Source organism: Myzus persicae, unplaced genomic scaffold (genome assembly GCF_001856785.1).
Source record: "Myzus persicae strain clone G006 unplaced genomic scaffold, MPER_G0061.0, whole genome shotgun sequence".
NCBI lineage: Eukaryota > Metazoa > Arthropoda > Insecta > Hemiptera > Aphididae > Myzus > Myzus persicae.
The window spans coordinates 73285-94908 of NW_019102415.1; the positions used below are offsets into that span (position 1 = coordinate 73285).

At 26.5% G+C, this 21624-nt stretch overlaps 1 protein-coding gene across 1 annotated transcript; it reads right to left on the reverse strand.

Annotated features, from left to right (window-relative positions):
• Window positions 1-1922: 1922 nt before the first annotated feature.
• On the reverse strand, window positions 1923-19733 carry LOC111032112 (maestro heat-like repeat-containing protein family member 1). Its single transcript, XM_022312325.1, has 29 exons — window positions 19679-19733; window positions 19033-19178; window positions 18650-18841; window positions 17072-17261; window positions 16765-16901; window positions 15062-15298; window positions 14919-14997; window positions 13868-14058; window positions 13687-13806; window positions 11953-12154; window positions 11548-11739; window positions 11164-11459; window positions 10623-10895; window positions 10355-10548; window positions 10096-10241; window positions 9837-10018; window positions 9538-9765; window positions 9313-9484; window positions 8928-9063; window positions 8270-8423; window positions 6290-6477; window positions 6075-6212; window positions 5316-5430; window positions 5101-5244; window positions 4791-4979; window positions 4558-4713; window positions 2667-2801; window positions 2248-2350; window positions 1923-2153 (listed from the first exon to the last, which is right to left on the reverse strand). The coding sequence occupies exons 1-29, from the start codon at window positions 19731-19733 to the stop codon at window positions 2020-2022; spliced, it is 4824 nt and encodes a 1607-aa protein (XP_022168017.1). The 3' UTR covers window positions 1923-2019.
• Window positions 19734-21624: the final 1891 nt, after the last annotated feature.

The following is a 21624-nucleotide window of genomic DNA, read 5'->3' on the forward strand; positions in this document are numbered from 1 at the left end:
CTTGAATCTCCTTAAGCATATTATTAAAAACAAATATAACACGCAAATAAAATTTATTCAACCTACCCGCTACGGTAGAAGTAATAATAATATAAATATAATATAAAATACCCTAGGCCGACAATTTCCTCTGCTCGATCTTCCAAAAATTTAAAAATTATAATACTTACTAAATTAAATAATGTGTGGACTGTATTATCAATAGTTGTATTAAGGCCAAACTAACATTTTATAACAGAAACATACACGGTATCTTGTACATATTCGCTGTAGTCTCGATTAACCATGGTTTTCATGTATCCTTGTGATCCCTCCCAACCATTACAATAGATAAATCAGGCTTCTACTGTAATTGATTTTTTAAATTGTCATCAAACAACAAACACTACAACCAACTACACATATTCTAATAAATTATATTTTTATAATATAACTATTTGGAAAATACAGAAATATTGGATTCCTTTAATATGTATGGTGTTTTGTTTTGTTTTGTATCAAAAACACATATTTTATTAGTATACACTATATTTTTGAATTTTATTATTACATAAACATAGCATACATTTGTAGTTTTTAGTGTAAGAACTACACCTTAGATCAGTAGTTTTCAACCTTTTTATGTTTGCGGCACACTTTTTATGATAATACATTAAGGTGGAACTTTATACTAAAATATAGTAAATAAAAAATTATGAGGTTAATTTAAAATTTTTTTTTTAAGCCCAGACTTAAAAAAAAATTGACGTCTAACGACCAATAGTTGTTAATAATATTATACATTGGGGGTCACTAAATGAAATGATATACATAACATAATAAAATAATCATTATTGATAACAAAAATTAAGATCTGGGACATTTCTAATTTTAATAATGATACAATAAGTAACCACCTACCTATTGTTACCATGTTAATGTGGATAGCAAAGCCCCATACCACCCCCAATTCATAAAAGTACGTAGATTATTTGTAAATTATAAACGAGTCTACATTTAAGATTCTAACCCCCCGAAACGGATACTTCATAAAACAGCCATCCAAGCTGCCACGACATATAAAAGTGTACAGCGGAACACCGGTTGAAAAGCACTGACTTAGGTGTACAACATGTACTTAATAATTTTTTCACAATATGGTAACATTAAAGTGTATAATTCATAAGGTAAAAATAAAACAAGCCAACATAGATCCATTTCAAACAAATATTATGAAATTTACAAAACATTTAATAATAATGGAATAGTCTTGATATACATGGTGATTCTTTTAAAATAATTTGTACTATTACTTTATTGTAATAATGAAAGTAAAAAAATTTGTTTTAAGAAAATTAAACAAAATCAATATTTTATTTTCATAATAATATTTATATATATATTATTTTAAATTCAAAAAGAAATGTACATTTTTGAACATTTTAAACCCGATTTGTGAAATGAATTTGAGATTCTTATAGTATAGATAAAATAGTGTATAATTATTTGAAACTAAGCTGAAATTGTTACTAGAATATTCTTATAGTAGTTCTTGACAGTTGAAATCGTTAACCCAACTATTATTAATATTACTAAAAATATTTGATGTGATAAAATGTTTAAAAATGTAGGGATATTTCCCATGATATTATGTTACTTGAGACAAATGAATCACCATATATTGATACTTCTTATACATAGTTAAATTTTTTTTAATTCGACAGTCACAACTTTTTGTATTAATCATCTTTATACGATTAACTCCATAATCAAAAACAGATGAATATATATGTATATAGATTTTATAATAGGATAAACATTTTAAAAAAAACACAACCATTAACACATAAAATATTTCAAAACAACAATAGCTTAAAAAACTTTGAATACATTTAAAATGTGACTATATTTTACTACTTAAGACTACAATTTAAAATTGACTATGACTGAAACTACTATAAATATTTAAAGAGATAATAGAATTTAAATAGAAATAGAGAAGCAAGAAAAAACAATTGACGTTTATTAAACAAAAAATGTTTACTCGTAAAGTTTTCCGAGGCAAGCAACAGCACTAGTACGAACTTTAGGATTTGGATCAATTGTAAGACTTAACATTTTACTTGATATCAAGTCGAAAGAAGATTTACTTGGATTTGCTTTATACAACGAACCTGAAAATGAATAAATATAAATATAAACATATTATATTTACATAATGAACTAAACAAAAACTTGTTGGATAATAATAATTATAGTTATTCTTACCAACAAATAATGCTGCATTGGCTCTTACATCAGGAAAAATGCTTTTTGAGTAAGATACTCCAACCATAGTATAAATGGTAACATGAGATAAAAACTCATCAGTCTGTCAACAAAAGTTTTAAATATAATAATTTATATAATTAACTATAGTACGGCCAACAAAACTCGGAGTGTAACAGTCCTGTGCATGGTTCTCAATATTCCAATTATTATTATTATTAGTTTTTAATTATGTACATACCTAATACCTATATACGAGTGTCATAAATATAAATATTATTTTACACTGGAAAGTAGTGATAAAAACCCTAATGAAAAATTTTCACCAGGCGCACGACCGTCACATTTCTAGTTTTGCTGACCATACTATAAATATGAATATTGTCTTAAAATTACTGTACACAATAGATTGTACAAACCATAATTTTACACATTTGGGTGATAAATTCCGTATACTTCAATCTTCCTTCTTCAATCAAATGGTTGTGGGTCATAGTTATCATTTTTTCAGAATGTAATAAGATGCTTATCTTTTTCAATGAATATTTACAGGCCTACAAATCAAATTAAAAAAAATTCTTTAGTAAAAACAGCATTACATATTATTATAATTCACAGGGAATATAAATTATAAATTTAAATTTCAGTTTTAGATGATTTTTATTGAATAGATAAACAAATAGTAAAAATTATTTATAATCTATCGTAGAATTAGCAACTTTATTTGATAAGTACCTACAGGGGCGGAGTGGCTCAACAATTCTTACCGGGCAAACAAATATTTTCAGGCCACATAAATTTATTTCAGGCCATTTTTTACAAATTTAATTTCTTACCATTTATTGTCTTATTGCTAGATGTGTGCTTACCATTTTTTGATTAGGTGAAGTACAAAACAATTTAATATTGGTGGTTCACATATCACTTTATTAATTTGTTTTCGTCGTTTTTACAGTCATCAAAAATAACTAAATATTTTAAATATTAATTATTTTCATCACACCAGGACCAGGCCACTTCTTATATAAGCAAGCCAGGCCACCGGGCATTGTCCCGGTTGCCCGGCAGGCCACTCCACCCCTGAGTACCTATACCTAATACATAGACAGGAATGCAGTAGGCGGAGATGCAAAAGTAAAGAAATTAATCGAAACATACAAAATAGGCTTTAGCTCCCCTCTAAAAATGATCCAACCCCGTTACCAGCCCACACACTGAAAAATGTAACAACAAGTCACATGTTATTTTTATAAGAGTAGTTTAATATTAATATTATTTATATCAACAATTATTATTTTTAAATTATACTAATTGTTTTCTAAAATTTCAACAAAATATAATTTGTGATTTGTAAAAAAGAATAAATATTTTATTAATTTATTATTGCATTTAAAAATAATTATTGAATGGAAATAAAAATAGGGACCCCCAATGAAATATGCAAGAAAAATGTGTATATTGATATCTTCAATTGCTATTGATTTCTTATCAATATTGGAAGAAGAAAATGAGATAGTAGACAAAGGGATTAGATCAAAGTCCTATAAAGAATAGGTATATGGATTAGATATTAAGAAATTAATTTAATTAAGTATTAAAAAACCAACATAAACGGTAAGAAAATTGATGGTAAGTTTTGCAGATGACAGGTATCACAATAACTGCAGACAATAAAAATGTTTTTAAAAGTTATTGCAAACCACAAATAAAATTTAAAGAAGGATTAAACTTAAAAGTAAATGAACAGAAAAACAAGAAATTCTTATGTATAAAAAAGAAAAAGGTACAAAAATAAGATTGTATATTGATGATAACCAGGGCCCGGAATTCAATGAAAAATGCATTCTGTTTTGGGAAGTCCCAAGCAATGCTTTTCAAGTAGGTACAAAATCAATTTGGAAATTGAAAACTTAAACTTTTACTTGGCAATTCTATAATTCATAGGCAATTTTGTTTATTTTTAGTGTATATTTATAAATTATAAGAATTTACAGATTAAATTTCATTGGTAATTCAAAATGGGAAGCGGCAGAGTTGTGCTCTCTCGTTGGAAATAGTATAGGAGGAAGACTATAATAAATATAGTGAAAATATAAGCTAATAATGGAAGTGAATGGATTAAGGCAGCAAGCCAAACTGAGAGTTGACAACAAAAAAGAAAATAACTTATATCATTAAAAAGATTAATAATATCATTATTCATACTTATAGCTACATTGGACATAACATTCAATATTATAACTATTCTAATATCAAATTTTAAATGAAGAAAGTTAATATTTAATGCATATTTTCTTAGTAAGTACTAACCTTGACAATATTTGTATCATTTTCACACAAATGCAATAAAAAAGTAACCATATTGCTATGATGTAATGACATATCTACTTGAATGTTAAATTCTTTTGTTTTTGAACACAACTCACCATAAAGTCTTATGGATGTGTAACGCATCTCATTATTTTCCTGTAAAATTTAAATATTTTATGAAATTATATATTATAAATAATTCATATACACAAACAACCTAACTATTTACATACATTCTCAAAAAATTGTTTTATACGAAATGTTAATGTTGTATAATGCTTTTCAAATTTATCTAATGATAAATGAGGAACTAATGATATAAGGCCACGTAATGCTTCTAATGTAACATCACTCTGTAGTGTTTGATATTCTTCGAGGCCTTGCATTAATGCGTCAAGTATGTATTGAGACTGATTTTCAGACTAAAAAATAATTATGACAATACAATTTAATTATATATTTATTAGATAAATATCATAAAATTAGTAAAAATAGTATAAATTAGAAAATAAATGATATCAGATTTTCATCCTTTATTTTTACCAAAATTTGCTGATGTTGGCAAATCACTGTAAGACCTTTTAAACAGTACTTTTTTATATCATATGAGGTATCGTTTAAACACTTTAAGAAGATGTTTATTAAATTAGTTGTATATTTAACATCAGATGTTACGGTTTCTGTACACTAAAAATAAATATTTGAATTAATAAAAAATAATCTACTGTAAAAATCGTTATTTCTATAAATATACTTACACATAAACACAATACCACAATAGCAATTCGTTGACATTCTAGTGTGTTGTTTAAATTTTGGTCAAAATTATTTATTATTTTTGAGATCAATTCAAAATGAGTTTCAACTAAACCCCTACAATTAAACAGAATAATTAAATTATTAAAATATTTTATTTTGTATAGCTGGTGAAATATTTAAAAATAAATATATTTTCAAATATTATTTTGAATAATAATTAAAAATGTAACCCACATTGTTTTTGGAAATAGTATGAATAATCTTAACATTTATTTTCCTTTATTATAACAAATACTTAGAAAAAAGAAATAAAACGACTTAATTATTAGTTTCTAAAAGGAAAAACGAAAAATAATGTACCAATGTTTAATATCAAATTATAAATAGTAATAACGAAAAATGATAAGGTGAGTTATTTTCTAATACGATAAAGGCTAGAAATATTATAATAAAATTGACATAGGTCATAAGTAAATAACTGTGAGAAATAGTTAAGGCGTCATATGTCAATTTTTGATGTCTTAAAAAAAAGATGAATTAATTTATAATTTTTAAGTTGAAAAATTATAAGGTTTCAATGATTTAAATGATATATATTAATAAATATTATAATTTGTATCATTAAATTTCATGAGAAAATAATTTTGACACAAAGCAGTCAATATCACACAACTCTTACGTCAAAATACTTCTGTCAGTCATTTTTTAAAAATATTTAACTACTGGTGAAATATTATTTTGAATAAACTAAAAATTACTTAATTATGCATGGCCCTAGCTTATGCATTATAATATCAACTGTTGTATCCAGGCAATTTCCTGATTGCATTATATGATTGGAGCATTCTTCTAATTTAATAGATTTGAATAAATGATACAATGTTTTATGAGCAATTCTAAAACAATTATAAGTAATAGATTAACAAAAAAAGGCAGTTAAATAGGAAAATCGTAAAAAAAAAATATGTATTACTTGGCAGGATTAATATCGTAAGCTTCTTTAAAGGACACAAATAAATTCTTATTAGTTCCTCTTATTGGTGAACGAACATCAATCAATGCAGAAAAAGTCAAAAATATAATATTAAAAAGTTTTGGAAATGAGTTAATGGCTGAATCATAAGAAATTTGTTTTAAAACCTCATTCAAACCACTAAGTGCCTGAAAAAAAAAATTTTCATATAATAATATAATATATATTTATTCATTTAATATTAAAATATATCAATAACACAATACTTTAAGGAGATATATGAGCAGTTGAGTTATTAACTATACAGAAATTCATATTGATAACATTAGTTATGCATATACAAATTTTAAGTTTAATTGCATTACGTTAGATTATTTTGGATATTATTTGATACATTTTACCTAAAGATTTTACTATAAATCCACACAATATTTTTAATTAGTTTATACAATAAAATAATTTACTGAGTCTATTTAATTTTCTTCATCGCAGAAAAGAGTGGAAGCTGGTAGAAAGCACAATATAGCAGTTTAGGGCTCATTAAAATATGACGACAATTATTATAAATTAATAATTAGCATACACAATATCGATAAATGTATTATTAGGAGTCAGATTTTAATGTAAATTATTTTTTATTATGACCAGATCAATTATTTTGATTAAACAAATGTAAAGTTTTTCAAATGATTTGTTATAAAATGAGCTAAACATCATTTAAAATATTTCAATATACTTCACAATAATTCCATTTTTCTCATCACACGTTTAGACAATTTTGTTAACATAGTAATGTATTTGTAAACTTATTGCTACATAATATTTTATTAGCTTAAATACTAGAAATTGTATGGAAGTATTGAAACATTTTAATAGAAATCTGGTTATTGATATCTGAAAAACCAACACACATTGAGCTCTAACTTTTTGTGGCGTAGTCTAGCACAAGCTACTTGCTTTTATACTAATTCACTGTCTAAAAGTTTTTAAAATTATCTGAACTATTTAACCTCTCAACAACTTGAGAACTAAGGGTGAAGAAGCACCAAAAATAAATGTTTGAGTTGAATGAAAAATGGTAAGTGTTGGCCAAAATTATAAATGTGTAGAAAAAATCTTGGTCCACCTTAAATTAGAATAATCAAATATATTCATATTCATCTTCTCTCTGAAGTTTTAACTGCTATCCTTTTTTTTCATTAAAAAATAGCAAATATAAAATTTTCTCCAATAATTTTGGTAGAAGTAAAAAGTTTAAAAAAGTTAACGTAAATCAGCTTCACGGCTCAATTGGAGATCATTTTTAAGTAATAATTTTAAAATACACATTATCTACTGTTTTTGAGGTAATTCATTTTAAAAGATACATAGTATCATAATAATAAGAATAGGAAAAGTTCTAATATTTTTACAAAAAAAATAATTTAAATCAAATATTTTGACTTTAAATACATTAAAATTTGATTCCAATACAAATAATATTGAATTTATTACAAATTTGAAGTATTCAAATAGCGATATAATTGTTTACTTAAAACATGATTTATAATATAAAAATAAGCCATCCTATTGTTAATAGTGGAAGCGTCTAAATGTATTCAACTACTAGCAATAATAGGATAGCTTATCTGTATATTATAAATCACACTTTTTTTTAAATGAGTGTATAAGCAACTGCTTATACACACAACATGAACTATTAGAAGATAAAATTAGGATAAAATGTATATCCAGTGTGCGGACTGTCCAGGTATGCAAGTGTGCAGTAGCACACTGTGCTGGCTTAATATATAGCCAAAAAAATATCTTTTTAAAATCAATAGATAAAAAGGTTAGAATAAAATTAGTTTGAGAATTTTATATCATGGAATACTGGGCCAAATACCCACCAAGCCCCTGCTTATGTCCTACATAAATAGTAAATGTAATAAATATTTTATCACATACATTAAAAAATTAAAAAAGTTAAATAATACTCACTGAAATAGGAATTAGCGAAGCAACTGGTTTATTTAGGAACTGTTTTGTACTTGTGTCATACAATGGTGTTAAAGTAATAAATTCTATAAGTGTATCTATAATCTGGGAACACATTTGATCTTTCCCTAAAGATTGCCAAATAGCACATACAGTCCTGAAATTATTAAGGATATGATGCAATATAAATTAAAAGATAATTTCCAATTAATTCATAAATATAAAACATTGTTAATATAACACATATAATTTGATTTTGTACCTGAATTTTTCTTTTACTTTATTTTACAATAATTAATAAATAACTATAACCGAATTGTACAATTAAACTGAAATTGATTTAAATAATTTTTACTAAGCATGCAATTACTAGTAAATAATAAGGTTCTATTTGTTTAAAGTAATAAACTAAATTATATTATCGAACGGCAAAAAAAAAAAAAAATACAACTGAAATTTAAAATTAATAAATTACTTGTAATTAAATATTCTTAGTTATTACTTTGGTGAATAATACTATACTAGGCAAAACAAAGATGTACATGCCAATAGTTGAATCATATACATAAGCAATAATGTAAATTTTACAACAGTACTTAGATTATTTACAATTAATAAACTTACAACTTTAATTATACCAAAGTAGATGTAACAAACTTACTTATTAAATGGCAGACTTTGATTAATAAGTAGTTCAATAAAATCAGATTTAATAAACTTTCCAAAAGTAATCAATGCTTTTATATTATTTGCCTTAATGATATCATTGGAGTTATCAAGCTCTTTAAATAAGTAATCTGTAAAAAATAACTGATCTTATCATTTATGTTAATTTAACACATACAATTTAGCGTAGCTGATAGATAAATTACAGTCTGCATGATTTAAATTGCTACTTAATATACAACACAAACGCTTTCAAACAGTACAAATGGTTTTAAAATTTTAAAATATTCTTTTAGTGATAAGACATAACAAAAATAATGCATTTACACGTTAAATAAAAAAAGCTGAACAAATACATAGTACATAATATAATATCGTACTTAAAATTTCATTACAGGCCTTCTGATTAAGTTGTTGAGCAACAATTGGGAATAAAATATTTAATATTTCACTAGTTTTGAATTGACATTTTTCTTCGTGGTCGTTCAAACCATCAATTAATAATTTACAAAACACAGGTAATTCTGATGGTTTTAATATTTTTTGTATAGCCTAAAAAATTGTCAATTGAAAAATATATTTTTTATACAATATTTTTATTATACCTCCAAAAGATTTCTGCACGATTCAGGTTTATTGCTGTACAGTATTTTATCTAAAAACTCAGATTCATTTATATAACTTTCAGTAAAAGTCCCTTTGTATACAGCAGTTATTTTAAGTAGAACATCCAAACATTTAAAAACATTAAGACTTATTTTTAGATCGGGTTCGGCAATACGCACACACATTTTTGCAAATAAAGGTGCAGACGAATTCAAACAGATAGGCAGCTAAAATAAATATATTTAAATAATATTTTAAAATGTTTATAATTGATAAAATTGTATTAATTAATAATTACATTTGTTAACTGAGAATTACTATGGCTATAATAGCAATTCAAAACACTTTGCAGTAAATAAACAGCAATAAATCGTTGCTGTTTCTTTTGTGATACTATGTACGGATCTAGTATTAGTACAATTTCATCAACTACTTCAAAAGATCCACTTCTAATTATAAGCAACTGATCAATAATTTTACCTAAAAAATAAATTATATTTACAATTTATTAAGAATTTTATCTAAAAAATTATACCAAGACAATTATTAATACTCACATAGATGTCCTAATGTTAATATTGTTTGTTGTCCATCAGTGTCTACAATCTCTGATGATGAGAGCAGAAATATCTTTTCAACACACTTTGTTATGATGTATGTCCTTGTACTTAGATCTATAGGTTCAATGTGCGGGACTGGTTTACTGTTAATGAATTTCATGAAAAATAAAACATATTATAGTTTGATTACACATTTAAATCAATATTACAAATTAAGTACGTTCATTAATAATATTAAATTATTTTAAACACTTACATATAAGATGCCAAAACTTGATAGTATATATAATCCGATATTGAATTTGAGTTTATTATTTGATGCACTAAGTTTTTAATGACTGTATCACGAATGATAGCTAAATTTGGTATTGTATCACTAATCTCAACATTACTCATAACGTTTGCTAGGACTTGGAGGCACTCAACTAATGATTTTTTAGTTTCCAAATTCTGCAAAAAAAAAAAATAGAATTATAATATATTTTTAAAGGAATTTGGTAAAAAAAAATTATATATATTTATACCTTTGTCAAAGTAATTTGATGAGTTATCAATATGACAATATCATACATGCTATAAATAACACTTTGAAGCTTCCCATTCTCCACAATATCAGGTATAATTATGGATATTGCAGATCGAATTTTATCTCTGTTCACTTCATTACCTTTGTCCCTAATAAGGACTAAAAATTTATTTGGCTGCTTAGTTAATTCAGATTTGGTAAATTCTAATAATTTATTCACCACTATTCCGGTGTGAGCTTGGCTTAAAACACCAATAGCTCTAGAAAATTCCTATAAAATAAATAATTAACTTCAATTTAAACACTTAAAAAAAATTGGCAATAGCAAGGTATAAAAATGATTAAGTAATATAAACATATTCATTTTTCAAGCATTTTATTGGAAAAAAAAATTAATTTTAATAATTTGATAATTAACTTTTATTTTTTACTCTGACACTCAAACGTAATAATTTCAACTTTAAAAGAAAAATGAATATTTATATAAAGTACTTTTGGTGAATAAAAAAATAATCACTATTAAGAACATTTAAACTTACATGACTATTTTCAAATGACATTTTTAAAAGAGTTTGGAAAATGAAATATAGTAGTTTTTTGGTGAGAGCTAATTCTTCAGAATCGAAATAAGCAGCCACGTATGATATTATTTTAACCATTAAAAACATATCTGAAGAGAATATTTTTGTATTTTCAGTAGTTTTTATTAGTTCATCAAACAGTTGACCAACTAATGTTAAACACCAATGTTTATTAAGTGTACATTCGTCTAATATAATGCTGAGTCTACTTAACAAAACAACTTCCCATTCTTTTTCACTTTTTTCAGTTGCAGCTGTTTAATAAAATTTAAAATTATTAAATAAAACAGTTTTATTATTTATTTTTTATTTATAAAATATAAATTTAATTTTTAAACATACAATCCAGAAAATTTGTCAACACCTCAGCGTGTTTCGTCCAAAACTCTTTTTCATTATCAGACAAGTCGTGGAAGCCATAATTTAATAGGAAATTTATAACATAACTGCCCCTGTTATCTCTGAATGGTTGACATAATAAGAAAAGACATCGTGCAATTATCAAATCTTGTTCTTTTTCAAATCTTATAGATCCTAGAATTTAAATTAAAAACTATTTAACACTTAAAAATAAAATTAGTCATTAAAGAATTCTTGTTTTCTTATAATACATACAATTTTCAACTAACAATTCAATTTTAATACAATTGACATAATCATTAATTGGTAACAAATAATATTATATTCAGTTCAGACAAATATTTAATTCAACACAAACCACATTATAACATTAATAGACCAGCTTACTTAAATGAGATTTGGTAGCCATGTGCGCTAAAGACCGTGTAATTGATGGTACAGCATTTTCATATTCATTACTTAGTAAAAATGTTAATAACTTATTCCAACATAATACTTGCACTGGTTCTATAGATGTACAAAGAATATATATTGCATCCTCACAAGTTTGTTTTATTAAGAGTCCATCATTATCAGTAGAATATTTATTCTAAAACAATAAATTATTTTATTTAATTAAATATTATAGTAATTAATAATTTAAATTCCCCAATTAAAAGTACTTTTTTATGTGAATTTATTTAAAATTTATAATTTATGAAAAAAACCAGGTTATAATATATTATGCCTAAATGAAATTTTTTAAATTTAATGCACCATTTAACCACCTATAAATAGCTATTATACCCCTATTATTTTATGTTAAGAGGATACTACACAGACAGTTATTGTCTCCATCTTATAAGTGCAAACATAGAAAATTTACTCTCAGTAGATCACATTAACCTTCGTTGGTTTAAAAAATAGATCTGTGTTAGTATGTGGGCTCTTTTTACGATAATTCTGTTTTTAAGTGGGTTATAAGCATTTTTAATTTACACTATTAAATACGCACAACTTGCTAAAAATCCCACATCAAAAACAAAGATAAACAATACTGTCAAATTTCATAATAGGTCAATTTACTCTAATTTCTAAACTAACGAAGCAAAATGTGATTAACTGAGAGTAAATTTGTTGTGTTATGCACTTGTAAAATGGATACAACAAATCATCTTCTTAATTGTTTGGTTTATATAAGCAAACTGTACTCTAAAATCTTTATTTTTAATCAATATTTAGTATGTAATATTTATGTAAACTAGTATTTTAATATTTTGATGGTTTGATTTCATTTTTAAAATATCATCTTTAATTTATTTTATTTTTCAAAAGAGTACAGATATTCTTGTTCATCACTTTGAACACAAATAATTGCTTGAATTATTATTAATGAAACATATTGTTTTATTATTATAATTAGAATGCAAATTTTTTGTAACCATAGGCGTGCACAGCAATTTGGTATGGGGTGTTCCGTGGAAAAATTGGGCCACTTTCTCTTAAATGGGCCTTAACAAACCTAAGCTCCCCAACCCGAAAAAAAAAAAAAAAAATGAGACGCAAAATATAAAGTAATAAAAACTCATATTGGTTTATATCTTTCCTTGTATCTACAAGTTTCTACCTTTGCAGGTTTACTACCTTTGTGTTTCACAAAAATATTTTATGTATTTCAATAAATAGATTATAATTAAAAAAATAAGTAGGTATATTTTATTATATTTTTTTAATAATAAATTATAATACATTAAAATATTGAATAAAATCATAACATCATTAAATCTATAATAAGATGCGTGTTGCAATAGTTCGAGAGGATGAAGATAAATTTTCTATGCAGAGTGAAAAAAAAAGGTTATCGCCCATCACGGTAAAATATTACGGCACACCTGGTACCATCCTGTGCGCACGCCTATGCTTGTATCACCAGTTAGCATCGTGTTGCTAGACACACAGTATCAGCTGGTGGCTTATATTGCATACTAACATTTTAATCCAATAACGTTTCTGAAAACACATTTGTCATATATGTCCTACTGTTTACTCTAAAATAACCTCTGTACATTTTTTAACTAATTTTTTCATTTAAAGTTCTAAACGTTCAAGATCAAAAAATCTAATTTGAAGAGTTCAACTTACATTTGACGGACCATAATAACATATATTTTTTATCAAAAACTCAATAAAATAATCATCTTTTTCAGTTAAATGTCCTTGATATGCAAAACATATAAAAATTTTTACTAATAAGTTCTTCATCTGAAAATGAATTATTCATTTTAAAATTACATTAAATTAAAGAATAATCTTTAGTAAATACCTGATATGAGCTATTATTTTTTAGCAGATCATACAAAATTGGAATAATTTCTGAAGATTTTACTTTAATACTCTGATTGGAAGCATTTAATAGATGTGATGCAATTAATAAAGCACCCATTCTTCCTTGTTCTGAGTTAGATTTTAGGTCTCGTAAGATCAGTTCACATATTTTGTCACCAAAATGTTTACCTAACATATAAACTTATGTTAAATCAATCAATACTACAGAACATAATTTGAAACATGCATTTTATTTTTGAGTGATATGACTGTATTTGTTTACATTTTGATCAATAACAAAAATATATCCATGAATTATTTGTATTAAAGTTAAAGGATTTATTATTTAATAGTAAAACTATTGTTCTGCAAAAATGTAAAACAAAAAATTCCTCTGATATCTTAATTTAAGTTTGATACAGGGTTTCAGTAAGATCTCAAAAAAATAATTTAGAACAATTTTTATAATGGAAAAATTTATATGCAAATTGTACATTCATTAAGTGATAATATTAAAAACAATTATTTTTTTTATTGAATTAAAGATCAGCAACTATGGCCATTAGCAAAACACAGTTTTTATACTTAGTAGTTATTATTATAACTATAGGTTAAATGAATATACTATGCATGGCAAAGTGAATGCAATCATTTACTGCTCATCAATTGAATCTGGATTTGACTCATTAGTGGAGCACAGTGGCAGGGGACAAGTAGATACTTATTCTCCACCTCCTCCTGACACTAGTGAGTTACATCCAAATTAAAATAAAGAATAATAAATTATTGAATTGGTGTTGCCTATCCATAATATTATATTTTAATTTAAGCTATAGTTGAAATATTAACGGGTATAATTAATATATCTAACAATAAATAACATTAATTCAATAGAAAATATTATAAGTTATTAACAGAATACAGCATTAAAACATAAACATATTATTGATAAAATTATGACCTACATATTTATGAGTCTTATGAATATAATAAGATAAAATAAATAATAATTTTCCATTAATTTACCAATCAACAAGATAAAATAATACCTAAATAAGTGTAACATCTTAGAACTTCGGAATGATTTTTAATGGACATTGGAAAATCATAATCTGGCATTACAATAACCTGCAAATAGAATAATTCTTAGATTAAGATAAATTAACTATACCTTCAAAATAACAATAATTACCATTTCATGTAATATCGAAAAGAGATTATCTATCACTGGTTCAAGCATAATTTCTGGTATCACGGATAAAAAACTTGCCAAGTACTGTGAAACCCAATATCGAGACATACCCATAGAAAGACATTTTTTATATAAGCTTAGTATATTTGTCAAAATTGGTATACAATCTCTATTTAATGTTTCTATACTCATTAGCATAACAATTGAGCTTAAAGCATCAAGAATATGTTCAATCAGCTGTAAAATAAATATAAAAATATCTATATTGTTTTCATAATAACTGTCTAGCTATAATTGTATATACAAGAAGCTAATAAAAAATAATAAAAAAAAAATATATAAAAATACACTTTTGACAGATCAAACATTTAAAGAATATCTAAAATTATATTTTAAAATAAAACTTATGTAAAGCCAGAAGTGTCATTTAAGGGGAGCAAGATTTGCCCTTGTTTGATAATAAAAGAAGTCTAATTGTTGGTGAAATAATATAACTATAATTTATCCTAATTTTGAGGAAATATGATATTATGTAAGCACTAGAAGTCTAATGTCACAACAACAATTAAAATTTATAGTTTTTTTGTTTAGGCCCCCTCCAAACCCTATACATTTTTCACCAAAACGACCTCAGCGACTGTAAAAAATTAAGGTACTTTTAATGGTCCCAATTCAAAAGATGTAAAGATTTTTGATTTTGTAAAGAAGTTTACTTTTCATAGGTAGAAGCATATTATGATCAATATATTTAATATAATAAATTTACGGCTGATTGGTGGGGAGTATACACACACTGATGATCATTTATTACGTATACAAAGACGAGCATTGACTGCAAGAAACAAAAGAATTCTTTAAACACAACTCCTTAAAAATGAGACATTTGTAGGGGCCTTGAATATACAGAAAAACTACTATAAAAATACTATAAAAATTCTAAAAAAATCATTCTTAAAGTTATCCATGCTTTTGAAAAACCTAGAACCTATTTATATTTTTTCAATTTTTAATAATGTTGTAGCAATCGTGTTTCATAGTGGAATTTAATTTGCTTGGCTCCTCTAAAGCTATATAATAACGGTACTGAAGTAGGTTCCATAATTAATTAGCATCTCCACGTATTTTTTGCTATACACCTAGCCTATTTTTGCCTTAGATACGTAAAAAGTTATTTAAGATTGGAATTATATCAAGATAAAAATGTAAGTGGAAATCAGAAGTTTCTTTTTTTTGTTCACTTATATGGGCTGGTTAGAACTATTGCTCCTCCTATCAAAAACTGAAATTAATTGTAAAAAGGATGAAATCACAAAATAAAAAAAAAATTAACATTTTAACACCAATAAAAACATTTAATCTGACATGCAAAATATTGAACTTCTTTATACAAATAAATTATCCAGAAGAATAATGAAATCAAAATTGTAAAGGATATTATGTTTTACCTATTATTAATCTTATTTATCATATAAAATCATTTAGTTAAAACTCAAATATAAGCAATACTTAATAAAGGAATAATATTTGTAATAACATGTCTGTGCATTATTAACACTGATAACTGATTTGTAATGCTTTATACACCTATAAACTACACTGTAAATGTGATTCTAACATTATTTTTCAACAACATTAAGCCCAACTTAAATATATTCTAAAAACAAATATTTATAAGATTAAGTAAGAAAAAATGTTTGATTAACCTTCATATCCTTGGAAATTAACCAAACATCATTCATAATTTTGTATATTTCTTCCAATTTAGGTGACAAATTTTGTTTAATTTCATTTATATCTGATGGTTCACATTCAATAACAGATGCACAAACTTGACCAATGGCTAAAATAAAATAAGTATTATTGTTAAAATATAGTTATATTTTATAATTTATGTCAGATTAGATTAAACAATTTTGTTACATTAAGTAACATTTGATGATAATCATATACAATCTTATATTGTTAGGTATATAATTTTCAAGAATTATCAAAAATGTAAACATAACAAACCTGTGCTATAAATTTTACGCAAAGCATCTGATTTGGTCAGAAGCAAAATCGAACAAATAGCTGATAAGAATGGATCAACAAAGTTAATAAATTTAAGAGGGTGATTTGAAGCAAGGTGTCCCAAAGAATATATAATAGAAGGATGTGGAGGAATGCCTTCTTTCAAATGAGACATAAGGTTTTGTATAATCTATAGACAGAAAATTCAATATTATTAGTCGACTATACTCTTTCCACAATAAGAATGTAACATGTGATGGTCCTACTGATTAGTTTTAATTTAAAATTGCACCAAAATTCTACTTCAATACATGGTGATTCAACAGCATAATAGAAGAAAACTATCTAAAGTGTATAGAAAAATGGTGACATAGTTATTGTGGATAGAGTATCATACAAATATACTTAGATTAGTGATAACAGTAGAATATCCATTTGGGCATGATATTTTATCTTGCATTTGGGTAAACCTAATCGCGAATGATTTACCTTTTAGAAACACAATTATGATAATTTGACAAATAACAAAGGAATTGCTAAATACAACACGATTTTGTACTAAACAGGCATCAACATAGTGAAATGTATAATTATACAGTTATTAGAAAATAACATAATCTTAATTGAATGTTTTGTCCGATTAAAAAATCCATCAATGTTATAGGGGTAAAATTGATTTTCTGAATAATGAATTATTTTATTACTCATAATATTACAGTTAAACATCTTTAAAACAATTACTAAAAAAAAAAAAATTGTAGTTTAAAAATAAAGTGGTTAATGGTTTAGAATTTAATTTTTCCAATTTTTTTTTTCAATTAATAAGCCAGGAATACATAGTTTTAATTGAAGATAAATACATCAAAATATTTGTGTGAATTTTATATTTATACTTCGATCACAGAGAGAAAGCAAGTCACTCGCACATCAAAATGATTGCACTCTGTAGTTTCATGTTCTGTTTTCTCTCATCAATTGGACTATTAGTATGTTTGTGGGAGACTACAACACGTTTTGGGTGCCGCCAACTTGCGTATTCTAGGTTATAGGAGTATAGTACAAAATTAAAATGTGCTTAGATTTTAAGTTGGATAAAGCTATTTTTTTAAGGATAAATATTGTGATTGAAAACATTTTTGTCTTTGTTTCATCTTGTATAATATATTCAGGTAATACAGTCAAGTCGAAATAACTCAAACTTACATAACTTGATTTTGTTTCTTGTCTCTAAGTGTTTATAAGTAGTATTTGAAACATATAAATCAAAAATAAATAAGTTAAATTTATTTTTATATACCAAGCTTGATTGTATAATAATTAATAATTCTGCCTCTTGTGTTGATAAGCGAGCACTATGAAATAGATTGTTGTGTAATTTTCTACAATTTTCTGCAATTTTCTGCATAGTTTGTTGTTTTAAAGATTTATTTTATTTTTAAAGTAGTTAACAAAAGATTATATTGTACAATAACTAGGCAACATCACAAAAATAAAATTGATTTAACATACCTTATCGTGTAATAAAAAGATATCGGCGACAAGCACCACACGCAATCATATTTTACCCATATATTTTACCTGATCAGATCTTCCTCGCCCTAAGATGATCAACATATCGGATGCTGGGAACTGAGAGTCTGAGGATTTAAACATTTCATTTGTGGCAAATTGAACCAAATTATTTGTAAGCTCCACATCAAAATCATCATAGTGACTTTCACAAAGTTGTTTCATAGCAGATAGTAAGCTTTTAGATTCAACGACACTCAACTGAAAATAATAGCCATCAATAACAAGTTACTACAAATTAAACAATTAACTTTGTACATTACTTTTTTAAGACTTAAAAATGATTTTTGATACAATCTAATCATTTAGCTTAGATAGTAATACAATATAAAATTAAACTCATTTGACCACTCATACGTAGTTAAATAAACTTAAACAAATATTATAATTACCGAATTTTGAAGTTTATAATGTATCATATTTTGAACAATTTGTGTTGAGTGAGATTTTGATAAGGTTTGAAGAGACGCTACAACTGAATTCAATACCATTTCATCTCTTTCCTCAGTTATCATATGAAGTAAACGGTCAATAGTACCTAATATGCATACAAATTATAATGAAATATAGAAATATTTTAACAAATAAAATATAATTGAATATTTTTTTCATAGAAAATAATGATAAAATATCAATGTCAATGTCTTTAGTATAATGCAATCTTGAACCATTACAAAACCTAGAAATCACATGGCAAGTGGAAAGAGGTTTTACAACTACTCCTTCCCTTACTTTTTGAAGGAACATTAAAGGTAAGTACAAAAAATCATAGAAAACTCTCCAGATGAAACTGCAGAGCAAATTTGAAGCCAAAGAAGCTAAAACAAAAAAAAACAAAGTTGACAAAGTGTCCGACCATGGATTTTGTAAATAAATTTTTAAGAAATTGCCGACCGAACAAAAAGCTTTGCAACCGTCCGTATTTCACAGTCCGATCACAACGATAACCTAACCTGTGGCACTTCTCATAAATAATACGTCATGATATTATCTGTACGTGATCGCTAAGTACTGTAATGGTGAGAGACGAGGACTCACTCTGCATGCTAAGGTTTCGATCGTTAGCAACGTCATTCGGAGTAGCTTCCTCCATGGCCCGCGAATGTCACGACGAAAGGAATGCGCGACAGAGAGACGGGAAATGTGACGAAAACTAAAGAAAACCCAGAGCAAAACGCTACTACCACCTCGACGAGAGACAGACGGGAAAACCGCGGAGACACGACGGACTGCTCACTACTGCTGCCGCAGAGTGCGAGTGTCGCGTAGTACGCAACGAGACGGTGCCGGGTGAGACGACAGACGTACGGCGGCGCGGCGTCGTCTCGACGACGACTGTTGCGGGCGCCCACCGACGGCGGGAAACATAAATCGTTACGCGATTGCGCTGTGCCCGGTCGTTCTCCGCCGCAGCCGAGCCCACACGTACGGTTTCTCTCAGCTTTTCCACCCGAAACTACGACGTTGACGACGGCGGCGGCGCACACCTACAGATATTTCTAGAATATTTCCCGGACGACCACCGCCACGGTAAGTTACAATAGTCAATAGGTGTATTATTCGCTGGTACGTAACTAAAAAGATTCTACTTCTTCAGGACGCCGCAACGGATCGAATAATACGACAACGACGACTCGGAAAAGATGATAATACGCGTGATTACACTTTTTTACGCCACTATCTCGCGCGTTCCGGGACACGATTATTTTTTTTTATCTTCTTACAACGTTATGATAAGGACACTCGCCGGACACTTGTCGCGCGAACCGCTGTCGTGATAACCGGTGTCTAGTCGTCCTGCAAAAAATAACAATAATAATAATAATAATAATAATAATAATAATAATGATGTACGATATGGACATACTTATAACATTAATTCAATTTAGGAATTCATTACAGAGCAATATTATTACGGCCCGGCAAGAAATGTTATTGGCGCTACTAAGCTAGAATATTATTTTTCCATTGTAAGTTGACGCCCCTCGTAATGAACCGAATTACATGCACCAAATCAACGAAAATAATTTTATCGATATGGTAATAATAATAATAATAATAAACGGGTCGGGCGTAGGCGTCGAGCGTGGGAAACATATAAAGTACAAAGTTGCAAGCGTGTACGTTGTTTTAACTACAAAATAATAATAATAATAATAATAATAATAATAATAATATTATTAATAATTAATAATTATTATTATCGTCGTCGTCGTCGTCGTCGTCGTATGTCTGCATCAGCGTACATTATATAAATATAATAACCGCCTCTGCAGAGATCTCGTATAAATGTAATTTTTTTTTAATATTAATATTGGCTTTACTAGTCATTCGTTTGTACTTAGTTACATAAATTACACTCGAGCTCAGTATTCCGGGAAGTCAAATCGTTTAGGTATATAGTGTTTATTATACCCACATCAGAGTGTCAGACACTCACGCGCACACACAGTGTGCGCATTATGTAATAGGGATTCGGAAAATCATTCGTTCAGGTGTGTGATATACTTTTAGCATAATCAATTTCACCTTTAATTGGTAGCAATAGGTTCATTATTTAAAAAGTCCATTTGGATGGAAATTATTTTTTATAAATAGGACTTTTTTTATATTAATTATTTACATAAATAACATACATTTTTATATATTACACTCCGATACCGGTTAATAATAGTATTTTAACATACTTAAATTTTCATATATAATACCGATATCGTAAATTTCCATTTTTATTTAATTGTTAGTTTTATTTTACTGTTTTGATCTATACTTGAGATTTTTTTTATTGTGTGTAATAATCAAAAAATAAGCAAGATAACTCCCGGGCCTCTACACGAGTTTTAAACTCAATGAGGCCCAGTAATCTTTTCTGATATAAAATAAAATAAATGAATAAAATAAAATATTATACATCTTGATATTTGTATATACAAATATATAATTACATCAATATAAACTGCAATAGAGAAACAGTATGTCGGTAT